The sequence below is a fragment of the Bos mutus genome, chromosome X, assembly GCF_027580195.1.
Source record: "Bos mutus isolate GX-2022 chromosome X, NWIPB_WYAK_1.1, whole genome shotgun sequence".
In the NCBI taxonomy this organism is placed as follows: domain Eukaryota; kingdom Metazoa; phylum Chordata; class Mammalia; order Artiodactyla; family Bovidae; genus Bos; species Bos mutus.
This window is the reverse complement of record NC_091646.1, coordinates 130,696,891-130,712,694: the sequence shown is the minus strand read 5'-3', so window position 1 is coordinate 130,712,694 and position 15,804 is coordinate 130,696,891. Positions and strand designations below refer to the sequence as shown.

Sequence of the window (15,804 nt, the reverse complement as noted above, 5' to 3'; positions counted from 1 at the left end):
TCCAAAGTGGCCTCTCTCTCCTCCATCCCTGGTTTCCTGGGGACCCCCCGACAAGACCCTCAAGTGTAACCGGCTGCGCTCCTGCGTTGGTGGCGAGGGGCAAGTCACAGTTGCGGGGCCGTCTCCCCGATTTCTCCAGATCCCTAAGACTCTCCACCGCTAACCCCCGCCCACCTCCTCCTTTTGCCCTGCAAAGTGGGGAGACGCAAAGCAACCCCCTTCCTCTGCCGGGGGACGGGGGTTTGGGTGGGTGGGTGGGTGGGGTCTCTGATCCGCGCGCAAGCTGAGGAAGTCAATAGTTTGGGGGAGAGACGCCCTTTGGTGTCCGAGTCTCCGGCGTCGGAGACCCTCGGGGTAACCCGAGCCGCGCTCCGGGAAAGCTCGTTCGTGAAGTCACGGCGCAGCCTGCCCGGGCGCGCCCGGAGCGCGCGCTGGAAGCCGGCCAGGGGCGCAAGGCCGCGCGTCCGGCCCCTCCAGACTCTACCCCGCCGGGTGGACTCCCGTCGACTGCCTCGCGCCCCGAGTCCAGCTTCCCGGGGTTCGCCGGGCGTGCCCGGAGATCGTGCAGACTCAGGGAGGCTTCCCCGCGAGGCCTCGGGATTGGGGTTCAAAGGGGAGCGGGGGCGCGTCCCTGCGGTCTTCTGACGGGGGTGGGGGTGGGGCCTGGGTAGAAAGCCGAGCGCCGGGGACGAGCTCCGCCTGCGGGGGGCATGAGCCCGTGTGGAGGGTCAAGCGCGCGGGTGAGGGCCTGGAGAACCGAAAAACGCTCTGCAGAAGCCGGTCGGTTCCAAGGCGGAGAGGAGGCGCCTGGGCTCAGTGTTTGCAAAGCTGCTTGCACCGTCAGCTCTTTAGGAGCAGCTGAAAAACGAAACGCGTAAGGGCTTCAGAAAACGTCTGTTCCCAGGGCCCCTAAAGGGCGGGAAACGCTGTGCATGCATCTGGGGTGTCCCTACAGCGCGGGAGCAAATAGAGTGTTTATGATCAGAAGTCGGGGTTGGCAACCGTGGGGAACCGGCGCATTTCTCTATCCGTGTTTCTCCACCTTCCCTGTGTTGTTACTTACTGATCCATAAACTTCATGCAAGAGTTGCCGAAAGTGTGATTTGATGAAGGCATGACTGATGCATGAAGAAATAGTCACTGACTTTCTAAAGGAGGTAGCGGCTGATGCAAGCTAATATTTTATCTGATCTTTTCCTTCCTTTTTTCTCTTTTTTTCTCTTTCCCTATTTTCCCTTCTGATCTCCCTTCTTTCCTATCCTTTATACTTCCTCTCCCCCCCCCCTCCTTTTTTTTTTTTTTGGTCTTACTGACGTTTTTTTGTTTGCCTCAAGATTCTTCATCAGGCTATTCCTTGCCTCTTTCTCTCATGGCACATTTTTCAGACATTTCTCCAAATTTGCTCCCTGGTAAAGAATAATGTTTTTCCCTCTCAACATTTCGGTTCTTCCAAGGGAGGAAAAAAAAATTAAGGAGAGGAGACAAACCCACATACAATGGAATACATTCTGCTTTCGTGAACATCTCTATAAGCCCTTGAAGATGGTATGAGTAAAACTTTAAGGAATGCCATTAAAAGAAGGAAATACTTCTGGTCCTAATGGATTTCCTGAGAAGCTTGTTATTCAGTTATATACAGTATGTAACGGCTTGAGATAAACATCGGAGGTGGATAGATAACAGTTACTTTTATGACTTGAAACATGTTTCAAGTAATGTGGGTGTTAGCCGCTCAGTCCTGTCTGACTCTCTGCGACACCATGGTCTATAGCCCACCAGGCTCATCTGTCCATGGAATTTCTCATCGCTATATATAAGCACAAATATATATATATATACACATTCATACAAGTATATACTTGGGGGTATATATACATTGTTGTTTAGTTGGTAAGTCATGTCCAGCTCTTTTGTGACCCCATGGACTGTAGCCCGCCAGGCTCCTCTGTCCATGGAATTCTCCAGGCAAGAATACTGGAGTGGGTTGCCATTTTCTCCTCCAGGGGATCTTCTTGATCCAGGGATTGAACCCTGTGTCTCCTGACTTTCCTTCATTGGCAGGCAGGTTCTTTACCACTGAGTCACCTGGCAAGCCCTTATAAATACATTTATACAAATACATATTTACATATATATATATTTGTATATTTGTGTATATATATACATTTTTACAAATGCATACTTATGCATATAGGACTTCCCTGGTGGCTCAAACAGTAAAGAATCTGCCTGCAGTGCAGGAGATCTGGGTTTGATCCCTGAGTCAGGAAGATTCCCTGGAGAAGGAAATGGGAACCCGTCCCAGTAGTCTTGGCTGGAGAATCCCATGGACAGAGGAGCCTGGCAGGCTACAGTCCATGGGGTTGCAAAGAATCGGACATGACTGAGTGACTAACCCTTTCCTTTCAGCTTTCATACTTTTATACAAATATATGTTTGTATATATACACCCATTTGTGTATTTGTCGGTAAGTATAGGGCTTCCCTGGTAGCTCAGCTAATAAAGAATCCGCCTGCAATGCAGGAGACCCTGGTTGGCTTCCTGGATCAGGAAAATCCCCTGGAGAAGGGATAGCCTACCCACTCCAGCCTTCTTGGGCTTCCCTGGTGACTCAGCTGGTAAAGAACCTGCCTGCAATGCGGGAGACCTGGGTTGGATCCCTGAGTTGGGACGATCCCCCTGGAGAAGGGAACAGCTACCCACTCCACTGGGCCTGTCAAATTCATATCCTCCCTTAAAACACAGCGACATTTCCAAGTTGTAATATCAATGTCAAGAGTGAAGGCTGTATTCTACAGTTGCATTAAACTGAGTGGCAAACGACAATTGATAAAAAATCTTAAAGTTTGTGTTGCTCCACGCACATGCTTTGCGTCATTCAGACGCCCCATGGTGACGCCTTGGGAAGCTTAGCGTCGTGAGGCACAGTGCAGGTAAAACCAGCTGGCAGTACGGAAGGGCTGTCTGACACCTGGCTTTGTGTGGTTCCCCGACAGGTGTGCCGGGATGGCCCATCCGGACGAGATGCCGATGACATGGGCGCGATGGCGGGCCCTCTCCATGGTGCTGATTCTGCTCTGGGGACGCCCCCACGTGGCACTGGCCTGCCCCCACCCCTGCGCCTGCTACGTCCCCAGCGAAGTCCACTGCACGTTCCGCTCCTTGGCTTCCGTGCCCGCTGGGATCTCTCCACATGTGGAAAGAATCAATCTGGGGTTTGTACCACATTCCTTCTGAGCCATCTCAGCCTCCTCGCGAGCGGGCGGGCGGGTTTCATCTTTCGTGTACGGGTGTGTGAGCACGTATGTGACGGTGAGTGTGTATTCATGTGTGCGTCACTGTGTCTTGCATGATGTGGGCCTAATCAACAGGACATTTATAACTCTACTAAATGTGGTCCTTTGGGGCTAGTATCTGACTTAATCCATCAGCACGAGTCTCTGTCACAAAGGTTGATTATGAGCCATCAGAGACAGCTTCGGCTCCTTGATACATTTCCATTGTTAACAATTCTTTAATGCACTGCAGATGCAAAATATATGATGCATGCATAAATATACTAATAGCGTTTAAATAGATTTCAGCAGTTATTACAAAACGATAAATAGAATGAGTGAGACATCTTCGACTCCGTAAATTATCAGTATGACGCAATCGTGACTTTGATGAAATAAGAGTTCTTTCAGGTTTTGCCTATTTAAAATATTGATGTCTTTTAAACAGTTTTTTTTTTTAATGTATTTATTTATGTGGCTGCATCAGGCCTCAGTTTCAACATACGGAATCTTTAGTTGTGTGACGCCAACTCTTAGTTGAGGCATATGGGATCTAGTTCCCAGACCAGGGATTGAACCTGGGCCCCCTGCATTGGGAGGAGCATGAAGTATTAACCACTGGACCATCAGAAAGTGAAAGTGTTAGTTGCTCAGTCCTGTCCGACTCTCTGCAACCCTATGGACTGTAGCCCACCAAGCTCGTCTGCCCCTGGGGATTCTCCAGGCAAGAATGCTGGAGTGGGTTGCCATGCCCTCCTCCAGAGGATCTTCCCAAGCCAGGGATCAAAGCCCCGTCTCTTACATCTCCTGCATTGGCAGGTGGGTTCTTTTCCACTGGCACCACCTGGGACCACCAGGGAAGTCCTCTAAACAGACATTTTAGTGCAGCATTTCGGGTAGAACTTTTACATTTCAATTTTCTTCTATACCCATATGTACTTTCTATACCTAAGTGTCCATTTCCGTGAATTACAGGTACTCATAAAATTTTCATACGAAACCATCATTTGCACAATTCTAATAGTAAACAATCATTTGGAGTTCTTCAGCAAAATATGCTAGCTACTTCCTACCACCTATAAAACAACAAAACTATTTAGGGTTTGATGAACAGACATATTAGTAAGACAAAGTGACCAGTAAGACAAAGTCCTCTTCGAGTACAGAGCCTCGAAAATTCTTGCCTTTACCGATTAGAAGCTCCAGTAAAAGAGTGAAGGAATGGGCAGTAAGAGAGTGAGATAAACACTTCAAAAATCTATAGCAATGGACCATGAAATAGCTCTCTCTCTCAAAAAAAAAAAAAAAAAGCTTGGCAAACTTGACTGTCTGAAAAAAAAAAAAAAATCTAACCACGATGATGATCACTCCACAGGGAAAAGACGTTGGCTTTGCCAGAAGAGAGAATAGTAACCGTTTCCTTTTTATAATCTTCAAATCGTTTGACAATTTTAAAACCAGTTTCCTTTTCACAGTCTTCCGATTTATGCAGAAGAGGAACTAAAGCTGCTTTGAATCGGGTAGAACGGGCGCTCCGAGTTTGTAGAAAGGAAAACAGAGTTGATCTGCGATCACTCTTGTCTCTTGGGCTTCCCCAGTGGCTCAGCGGTAAAGAATCTGCCTGCAGTGCAGGAAACGCAGGAGACGCAGGTTCATTCCCTGGGTCGGGAAGATCCCCTGGAGGAGGGCAGGACAACCCACTCCAGTATTCTTGCCTGAAGAGTCCCACGGGCAGAGGAGCCTGGTGGGCTATAGTCCATAGGGTTGCAAAGAGTGTGACAACGACTTAACGACCGAGCATGCAAAGACTTTGCCATTGGAAGCAAAGACAGATATCAAAATGACTCTTTTTCCTACTTCCGCCAACAGTACCTTGAGATGGTCTCATGTAATATTCAGTTCAGTCATGTCCGACTCTTTACAACCCCATGAACCGCAGCACGCCAGGCCTCCCTGTCCATCACTAACTCATGTCCATTGAGTCGGTGATGCCATCCAACCATCTCATGCTCTGTCGTCCCCTTCTCCTCCCGCCTTCAATCTTTCCTATCATCAGGGTCTTTTCCAGTGAGTCAGCTCTTCGATTCAGGTGGCCAAAGGATTGGAGTTTCAGCTTGAGCATCAGTCCTTCCAAGGAAGAGAAATAAACAAGACAAGGACTAGTTTCATGGCACCAACACATAATACTTCCATCTGGCTTAAGGTGTAACTTGATTCAGCGTACCATGTTTCTATTGTCTGATTCATGTTGATGTATGGCAGTAACCAATACAACATTGTAAAGCAATTATCCTCCAACTGAAAATTAAAAAGAAAAATTAAGTACATGTAGTAGAAGAATATCACTCATAATGTCACAGCACTGTTTCTGGATAGTGTTAGTCGCTCACTCATGTCCAACTGTTGTGACCCCGTGGACTGTAGCCCTCCAGGATCCTCTGTCCATGGGATTCTCCAGGCAGCAATACCAGACTGCGTTGTCATTCCCTTCTCTAGGGGATCTTCCCCACCTGGGGATCAAACCTGGGTCTCCTGCACTGGATGTGGCTTCTTTACCATCTGAGCCACCAGGGAAGTCCAGCCTCAAAGGAGATAACGAGGCTGGCATGGTGCGTAATTTTGTTGGGAAAAAAGCAAAAGAGAAAACAGCAGTGTCTACTGCAGATAGAACTCAGGGTCTGAGTTGCCTGTCAGCAGTTCTGCAAAGGGTTGAAAACCCTCGGGGAATGACCGATTATTGGCAGAGCGCTCCTGATTTTCATTCCCACACAGATGTTTTTTTAGGGTTCTCATTCAGCATTGAAAGAAAAAGAGTGGCTCTTTCCTGTTTTGAAAGAAAGAGTTGTTCTTTCCTGTTGGGACAGCCCCAAAGATTTTTTTTTTTTTTTTCCAGAAATGACTTTCCATTTTTTTCTGTTCTAGGTTTAATAGCATACAGGCTTTGTCGGAAACGTCGTTCGCTGGACTGACGAAGCTGGAGCTCCTCATGATCCATGGAAATGACATCCCCAGCATCCCCGACGGGGCTCTGAGAGACCTCATTTCGCTCCAGGTAAACCAGGCGTGGCGGTTTCCCAGGTGGTTCAGTGGTAAAGAATCTGCCTGCCAATGCATGAGACACTGTTTCGATCCCTGGGTCGGGAAGATCCCCTGGGGGAAGAAATGGCAACCCACTCCAGTGTTCTTGCCTGGAGAATCCCATGGACAGGGGAACCTGGTGGGCTGCAGTCCATGGGGTCATAGAGTCGGTCACAACTTAGCTACTAAAACCAACCAAACTGGGCATATATGACCAGCACTAAATTGCAACCTCTACCACCAGCCGTGGAGAGGGAAAACTTTAAAATCCTCCTTCACAATGAATGAAAAGGCCACTTTTTCTAAACATGAAAAATGAGCTTCATGTCTTTCCTTCCCAGACCTTTGTTCTGCTTTCTGTTCCTGTCTGTGGTGTTTTCTTTTATTTAAATTATAAACAGGGCTTCCCTTGTGGCTCAGCTGGTAAAGAATCCACCTGCAATGCAGAAGACCCCGGTTCAATCCCTGGGTTGGGAATGTTCCCTGGAGAAGGGATAGGCTACCCCATTCCAGTGTTCTTGGGCTTCCCTCGTGGCTCAGCTGGTAAAGAATCTGCCTGCAATGTGGGAGACCTGGGTTCGATCCCTGGGTTGGGAATGTTCCCTGGAGAAGGAAAAGGCTATCCCACGACTGAGCAACATTTTCCACTTCCGGTGCAACATTTTCCACTTCTGGTGCAACATTTTCCACTTCCGGTCTTTGTAGGTTTTCAAGTTCAGCTACAATAAGCTTCGCGTCATCACGGGCGAGACCCTGCAGGGGCTGTGGAACCTGGTGAGGCTGCACATGGACCACAACCAGATCGAGTTCATCCACCCGGAAGCGTTCAGGGGCTTAACCTCCCTGAGGCTCCTCCACTTAGAGGGGAACCTGCTTCGCCAGCTGCACCCCGCCACCTTCTCCACCTTCGCCTTCCTGGACTACTTCAGGCTCTCCACCGTGAGACACCTCTACCTGGCCGAGAACGCCATCAGCACTCTCCCCACCGGCATGCTGCAGAACATGCCGCTTCTAGAGAACCTCTACCTGCATGGCAATCCGTGGGCCTGTGACTGTGACATGACCTGGTTTCTGCAGTGGGACGCCAAAACCAAAGGTAGGAACCGCACAGGCGGCTCAGACGGTCAAGAATCCACCTGCAGTGCGGGAGACCTGCATTCCATCCCTGGGTCAGGAAAATTCCCCTGGAGGAAGAAAGGGCAGCCCACTCCAGTCTTCTTGCCTGGAGAATCCCCATGGACAGAGGAGCCTGGTGGGTCTACAGTCCATGGGGTCGCAAAGAGTCAGACACGACTAAAGTGACTTGGCACAGATAAATACAGAAAAGCCGCAAGACGTTTAGCAGGGAGAAAAATATAGTTTGATTCTGTAGACATGAGTTTGAGGAGCATTTGTACCATTTGATGGGCTTGTCAAGTCGGGCGTCGGTGTGCCTCTCCTAGGATGGGTTTGGAATGGAGAAGCATAGACAGAACTCATCGGCGGCCAGTAGACGGTAATTGAAACCACCTGCGTGGGCGAGACCCTCAATGACAGGGCAGGGCAAGAAGGGAGGGGTCTCAGACCGAGTCCAGGAATAGTTCATCCATAATGAGTTGGGCAGAGAAACACTGAAAGTGTCAGCGTTGGCCAGAGAAGGACAAAATTCTGGAAGATTGAGTGTCCAGGAAGCCAAGAGTAAGAATGTGAATCCAAAAAAGAAAATACTGCCTGAAATGAAAAATTGTTTCAAGAGAAAATGTAGTTATGAAAGGTCGATGTGACAAGGCCCGTGCCAAGAGTTGGTTCTTAAGTGTTAGCCACTCAGTTGTGTCTAACTCTTTGCAACCCTGTGGAGTGTAGCCCGCCAGGCTCCTCTGTCCATGGGATTCTCCAGGCAAGAAGACTGGAGTGGGTTGCCATTTCCTCCTCCAGGGGATCTTCCTGACTCAGAGATCGAACCCCAGTCTCCTGCATTGCAGGCACATTCTTTACTATCTGAGCCACCAGGAAAGCCCCACAGTTGGTTCTAGGACCTGGAAATACATTCATGGGTTTCAGAGACTTACATAGGTTCTCCTGGACCTTCATAAAAGGAAAATTGCATCATATGTATAAAGAGAGATTCTTTGTCAACTTAAAAATGTCTTTTCCTTGCCGCATGTGGGATCTAGTTCCCTGACCAGGGATGGAACCCAGGCCCCCTGTGTTGGGAGCACAGAGTCTTAGCCACTGGACCACCAGGAAGTCCCTAACAATATCTTTTTAAAAAGTACTCCCTGCCAAGAACCTCCCAGACCCTGGTTAGTTATCACACGTGAGGTTAAATGGATTCAAGCTGCTAGGTGACATCACGGATACCAGGTAGATAAAGTCTTGAATCTTGGCTGAGATGCACCCAGGTGATAAAAATGCAAACACAGGGTTCATCCTCTGTCCATTCTTCGGGTCGTTGACTTAGTACATGTTTGTCTGCTGCTGTGTTTCAGGGGTCCTGAAGTGTAAGAAGGACAAAGCGTACGAAGGAGGTCAGCTCTGTTCCACATGCTTCAGTCCCAAGAAGTGGCACGGACAGGAGCTTCAGAAGCTGCGGGATGTCCGCTGTCAGAAGCCTTCGATCGAGTCCCCGCTGAGACAGAACCGGAGCCGGAGTAGTGAGGACGATCAGGACGAAGACGAGGGTGCTGACCATCCCTTCTCCCCAGACGGGTTCCAGTTCCCTGCGTGGAACGTGTCCGTGAACATGAGCGACGAGCACGGAAACACGGTCCACCTGGTCTGTAACATCAAGAAGCCCACCGACGTGTACAGGCTGCACTTGAACCAGACGGACCCCCAGGAAATAGAGATCAATGCCACGGTCGCCTTAGACTTTGAGTGTCCCATGACGCGACAGAACTACGAGAAGCTCTGGAAGCTGATTGCCTACTACAGCGAGGTCCCTGTGAAGCTCCACCGGGAACCGGCACTCGGCAAAGACCCCAGGCTCGGCTACCAGTACAGGCAAGATGCGGACGACGACAGCACGCTGTACTACACAGGCGTCAGGGCCCACGTCCTCGCCGAGCCAGAGTGGGTCACGCAGCCGTCCATAGAGCTGCAGCTCAACCGGCGTCTGAGCTCGGCCAAACTGGTGGTGCTGTCGTATTCGTCTCAGCACGCCCTGGTCATGTCCGCCAAGGACGCGAGGCTGTCTCCTAGCAGAAGCTGGGTTATGATTGAGCCCGGCAGAGCCGTGCAGAGAGCCCAGACTGTCCTGGAGGGGAGCGCCTGCCAACTGAGCTGCAAAGTGAGGGCCTCCGAGAGCCCCTCCATCTCCTGGGTGCTCCCGGACGGGTCTGTCGTGAAAGCGCCGATGGAAGACCGTGACGGCAGGTTCTCCGTCCTCACCAGCGGCTGGCTGAAGATCAGGTCGACGCAGCCGTCGGACGCTGGTCTGTACCAGTGCATCGCTCGGGTGAGGGATGAGACAGACCGGATGCTCTACAGGGTCCTGGTACAGCCGCCGGTCATTCAGCCTCCTGACGCATATACAGTAACCATTCAGAAGAACCCAGGGGAGCCTGTGACACTGCCTTGCCAGGCACTGGCTGTACCAGAAGCCCAGATCAGCTGGATCCTTCCAAACAAAAGGATGCTGAACGCAATGGCCAACGCCTCACATGCCTACGTGCTGGCCGACGGCACCCTTTCCATCCCCAAGGTTCAAGGCAGCGACAGTGGTTACTACAGATGCGTGGCTGTCAACCAGCGAGGGTCGGATCATTTTACGGTGGGGGTCCAGGTGAGCAAGAAGGGGTCCCGTGGGTCTCCGAAAAGACGCGGACGCCCAGGAAGCAGGACTCTTTCTGGAGGGCGAGGCGGGATCGTGGAGGATGAAGGCGGATCCGGCATGGGAGATGAAGAGAACACATCGAAGACGGTCCTCCACCCGCAGGACCAAGAGGTGTTAATCAGAGCAACGGATGACGCCAGCAGTGGGGGTAAGAAGACCAGGAAAGGGCGCAGAAAGCTGAAACCCTGGAAGCACCCCACCAAGGAGCCGGAGACCAACGTTGCCGAAGGCCGCAGAGTCTTCGAGTCCAGGCGGAGGGTAAACGTGGCCAAGAAGCAGATTAATCCAGAGCGCTGGGCAGATATCTTAGCCAGAGTCCGTGGGAGAAGTCTCCCTAAGGGAACGGAAGGACCGCAGGTCATCACAGTCCGCGCACCTTCACTGATGAGGCAGGAAGTGACTTCACCTCTGCCTGCCGTCGCTCCCGGCTCAGTATCGCCCGTGCAGACCACAAGCAGTTCAGAAGAATCCTCGGGAGATATGTTCGTGTTTGGCGAGGAAGAGCAGGCTTCCAGCGCTGTCTCCTCCCCTAGGACCGTTCCGCTCCAACCTGGCCATGACGGAGTCGTTCGTAGTGAACCCAGAGTGACAGGCACTCGCTCGGAAGAATTTATTGATGAGGACTCTTCTGAGAAGACCGTGGGTGCAACTCCCACTGAAGTTGACTCCAACCAGACCCCAGCCACGACACTGGCATCTGTACTTTATGAATCTTCTACTCTGCAGACCCTGGAAATGGAACACAAAGAGCCCACCGAGGAAAATGTAGCCACAGACAGCTGGTCCACCCTCCATGTTGGGTCCGTGCCGGAGGCCACATCCCCTGAGGATGAATCTCCGATGGACGCCGTACCCTTGGCTGAGTCTGAGACTGTGACCTACTTTTACCCCGATCTGGGGACAAATTCACAACCAGCTGAGAAGACCGTGAAAGAACAGGCCTCCACACGCTTCACACCAACTCCCGCCTCGTGGGTTGCCGAGGCTAGGACGTCTGAGCCGCTTGAAGACCCCACCTTAGGGGACCCCAGCATCCCAGTTGAAACTCACCTCCAGGAACAGACAGACAGCCCTCAGCTTGTGGAAACTGGTTTAAGCACTCCAGGCCACCCACTGACTCCTGAGGGCATGAAGGAGACTTCTCAGACACTTCAGGAAGAGGGTACGCTAGAGACGCACCCCACAGACTCCAGAAGCGTCAAGGGAAATGGGCAAGCCGTACACCTGACCACTCCGCTTGACTCGACACCAGAAGTGATGAACAGCGTCACTGACTTGCAGCATCCCAGGGAGTCCATGCCTGGCGTTGTGTTTGGCAAGGACATGACCACGGCACCAGTGACCACGCCAGCCCAAAAGGACACTTCACCGTCGGCGCTGACCACTCATCCTTCCCGAAAGAGGCCCCACGGGAGGAGGCGATTCCGACCCCACAAATTCCGACACCACCATAAACAGACCCCGCATACGACGTTTGCCCCGACAGATGCTTTCTCGCCTCCACCGACCCAAGTCCCCGAAGCGAAGACTCCAAGCCTTCAAGTGGCGAGTTCTCTGGTTCCTACGACCTGGGTTAACAGTGCCGTAGGTACCGCCGGACGCTTGGACACGGAGGAGCATGCCGAATCCGTATCCAGGGGCAGCCCACACAGGAAACAGGGCAAGAAGCGCAACAGACACCGATACATCACTTCCACCCTGAGCTCTGCAGCTTCCGTGTCCAAGCCCAGCTTTTCTCCAGAAGATAAGCATAGAATCTCTTTTCCCCTCAGTTCCCAAGCTGCGCTTTCCCCTACGACCGTCTCTTTCACCACTGGAGACCCACGGGAGATAACCGGCATGGGAGCTTATAGCACAGCCAGCATCAGCAAAACATATTCAGCTTCTGACAGATTCCAAGAGACTGTTCCAGTCACACGCGAGCCTGCGTCAGACGGACAGGAAACGAAGAACCATGGTGTCACAGACCTCAGGGACTATCAAACCCACGGTCTGGTCCCTGGAGACTCAGTCACCCATGCGACATCACCTTCTGTGGCCGAGGTCTCCCCTGCGAGAGGATTTAAGGAGGTGTCTCTGACGTCTCCCTTTCCAAAAACGACAAGCTGGGATCCCCCAGGGGCAACCCAGCTTGGAGTGGAACACACAGACCCACCTGTTACCAGCCCTTCGGAAGCTCTTACAGAATCACCCTCTGTGAGAGAGTCAGCGGATCTAGGTGAGTTTTCGCCTTCAGCGGCGGTCTCTACGCTGTTTCAACCCCAACGTGCGGCTCCTTCAACGACTCTCCCCGTCCTAAAAGTAGAGGCATCCTCGAGTCTGGCGGAAACCACCGTCCGTGATCAGGGAGGCCGTGAAACCACTCACACTACTGTCCGTTCTGAAATCGGACCCCAGAGTCGCGTGTCCACTCCCACCCCACTGGAGGAGCCAGAATCGCCATTCCCACCCACGACTCTGATGTCTTCCACAGAGACCACTGCAGAGCCCACACCGCCTCTTCCTTCAGGGACGTCCCCAGCCTGGAAAGCTTCCAAACACCATGTCACCTTCCAATACGTGGGGACCCCAGAAACCAAAGCGCCTTCTGTGAATAACGAAGTAACTCAACATTTATCGAAGGCACACCAGTTATCCACGCCCTCTTCCAAGCAGGACAGATTTACCTTGACTCCAGAGGAGGCATTAAGAAAGGAAGCGTTTGATGGTACAATGAAAAACATGCTTCCCCATGTTCCAGATGGTCCAGACGAGGCTGGGAGGGTCCTGGTTTTCCACCAACCAGCCAGGGTTCCCGCCACACCGATCCCGCCGAGAGGAACCATGAGACCCCCGCACATGGTCACACAAAGCCCCTTCAGATACTCGGTCACCTTCCAGCCCCCTCGTCACCTGACCCGCAAACCGGGAGTCACTGCGTACCCGTCGAGGGTTTGGCCAGAGGGCAGGCACACCACGACTCCGAGATCACCCAGTTATCCGACGACTCCCGTGGTGGTTTTGTGGCCTGGTTCCAAACCTAGCATTCCTGGTACGGCAACCGGCCAAGGAGCTGACCGATTCCAGGGCAACTCCAGATCGTTTGCAAATAACCATCTGCCCGATCTAAGAAGAGACCCCGTGGGCAAGCTTCCGAATTCAAGAGCGCCTCCTCTTCCCGGTGGAAGATTCCCTTTCTTTATCAACAGGACCCTGTCTTTCCCCCAGTTGGGAGGTACTCCGAAACCTCAGGGACCCAGCTCTCCAGCCCCAGCGTTGAGAGACAGAAAGGTCAACGTAGGTCCCCACACTCGGATCCACTCTCAGAGCATCTTCCACATGGACCTGGGGCCCCCAGCGCCTCCCATCTTGCACCCCCCCAGGACCACAGCACCCCCATCCATGAACGTACGGACCATCCCCCCGGGCTCCTCCACCCGGAGCTCTGTCCCTTTCACGATGTCTTCCATCCCACCCTCCAGAAGCTTCCATCACGGCAGCACAAAGCTCTTCTCTGCCGGAGGGCTGCCTGCGTCCAAATTCTGGACGCTCGGGGAAAAGCCACAGATCGTCACCAAATCCCCGCAGTCCGTGACCGTCACCGTGGAGACAGATGTCACGTTCCCCTGTGAGGCCACGGGGAAGCCCAAGCCCTTTGTGACTTGGACCAAGCTGTCCACAGGTAGGGCGTTTACACGTCAGGCGTTCCAAGTGGGGCTGGTAGGTGGGGAAGGGGGAGTTCCTTGAGTATAAGAAGTCCACGTAGAGGCAGAGACTGTCAGAAGAGGACAACGGGTAGGTGTGATGGGAAACGACTCCAGACAATCTATTCATGGGTGTATCCCTTTACAGAGACGGGGGAGTGAGAAATGAACAAGGGTGTGAGGTGTGTTTTTTTTTTTTTTTTTTTTAAAGCAGCCGTGGAAACACGTAGCATTCCTAACCGGGACTTAGGGCTTCCCAGGGGTGCTCGGAAGTAAAGAATCTGCCTGCCATTGCGGGAGACGCGGGTTCCATCCGTAAGTCAGGAAGATCCCCTGGAGAAGGGCATGGCAACCCACTCCAGTATTCTTGCCTGGAGAAACCCACAGACAGAGGAGGCTGGCTGGCTATAGTCCACAAGGTCGCAAAGCATCAGATGTGACTTACCGACTAAATGACGACAAACTGAGGCTTAGAAATGTTCCGCAAAGGAACCTCTTGCCTTATCCCTCTGAGGTTCAGTACAGGAGTCATCCGCAAACCACGCGGGGCTTGCAGGAAGGGAGGGGAGTGAGGGGAAGTCCCCTGCATCCTCCCACTGGCTTGGAAGGTCGGTGGAGTTTGGTCTCAGCTCGGTGGGCCTTGGTTTTGTTTGAACCTGGAGCTGTGATTTCAATGAGTCAGCTCCGTCTGCCATCACTGAGCACCCTACACGGGGCGGCTGGAGCAGCCAACTTATTTTCTGACCGTTTGGGAGGTTGGGAGTCCAAGATCCTGGTTACAGCGGGGCTAATTCCTCCTGAATCCTCTTTGGCGTATCACCGGCCGTCTTCTCACGTGATCATCTGTCTGTATGTCTGATGTTCCCATCTCCTCTTTTTATCAGAACCCCGGCTATATGGGATCAGGACACACCCTCATAGACCTCATTTTCTACCTTCATCCCCTCTTTAAAGACCATCTCCAAGCACAGCCACATTCTGAGCTTCTAGGGGTGGGGGTGGGGGTCCCAACTCCAATGTAGGAATTGATGGTGGAAGGACAAAATTCAGCCCATATAACAAGGGTCCGTATGATGCTCTCTACTTGGCAGGCCGGGGTGCTGCAAAGACCGCTTTGCTTCCTCCGAAACGACCCATCTGCTTGGATGTCCAAACAGATTCTAGGTGACATTAGGAATTAAACGTGATGATCGCCCCTCTAGGTCATTGCCGAGCACCAGGCTGAGCTCCTTGTGTTATTTAGAAGCTTCCCAGTCGCTGTCTGTATTTTACACGTGTAGGGTCTATATGTCAGTGTTCCTCTCTTGGTTCATCCCACTCCACAAATCTGCGTCTCTTATTTTGGCCCTGCAGTCTCCGTGAACATACCTCCCTTTTCCTCTTTGTCTTTCCATCTCTCTCAAGCACAGCTGTGTCCTTCAGGCTTGGATTCTGTTCAGAAGGTTGGGGTTGTTTTTTTTTTTTTTTCCCCTCCATCTGCCATGTGGATAACCCAGGAAGTGACCGATGCTGTTACACTAGAGACAGCTGTACATTCTCTGCTGATCTCACGCATGTTAGATGTTTTCCAGTCGTGAGAAGAGGCTCTGGACGCAGGCAGATTACTGACATCTTTGAAGGCTCCATGCCGGACGCCAAACGCTTCCCTAATGATTTAATGAGGAATTTGCTGGAGGAAGCCAGCGGGGGACACCGAGGGGTTTTTCGTTCTGAAAGGACTCTGCCTCGGATGGAAGGCATGTCCCTCCACTGAAGAGACCCCATTTGCATTCATTCTTAGCGTCCTCTGTACCTTGTTCCATCATAGAGTATCCCTGGACCACACCCCCTCCCGAGACCATCATGTATCTTCCTCTACCTGACTGGGATTCTGCTGCTTAGCACCGGCTTTTCCTTTGGAGAAGGGCACAGCAACCCACTCCAGTATTCTTGCCTGGAGAATCCCCATGGACA

At 52.0% G+C, this 15,804-nt stretch overlaps 1 protein-coding gene across 1 annotated transcript; it reads left to right on the top strand.

Annotated features, from left to right (window-relative positions):
- Window positions 1-695: 695 nt before the first annotated feature.
- On the top strand, window positions 696-15,604 carry MXRA5 (matrix remodeling associated 5). Its single transcript, XM_070366630.1, has 6 exons — window positions 696-874; window positions 2,998-3,216; window positions 6,199-6,328; window positions 7,060-7,450; window positions 8,823-13,829; window positions 15,423-15,604. The coding sequence occupies exons 1-6, from the start codon at window positions 711-713 to the stop codon at window positions 15,602-15,604; spliced, it is 6,093 nt and encodes a 2,030-aa protein (XP_070222731.1). The 5' UTR covers window positions 696-710.
- The last annotated feature ends 200 nt before the right edge of the window (window positions 15,605-15,804 follow it).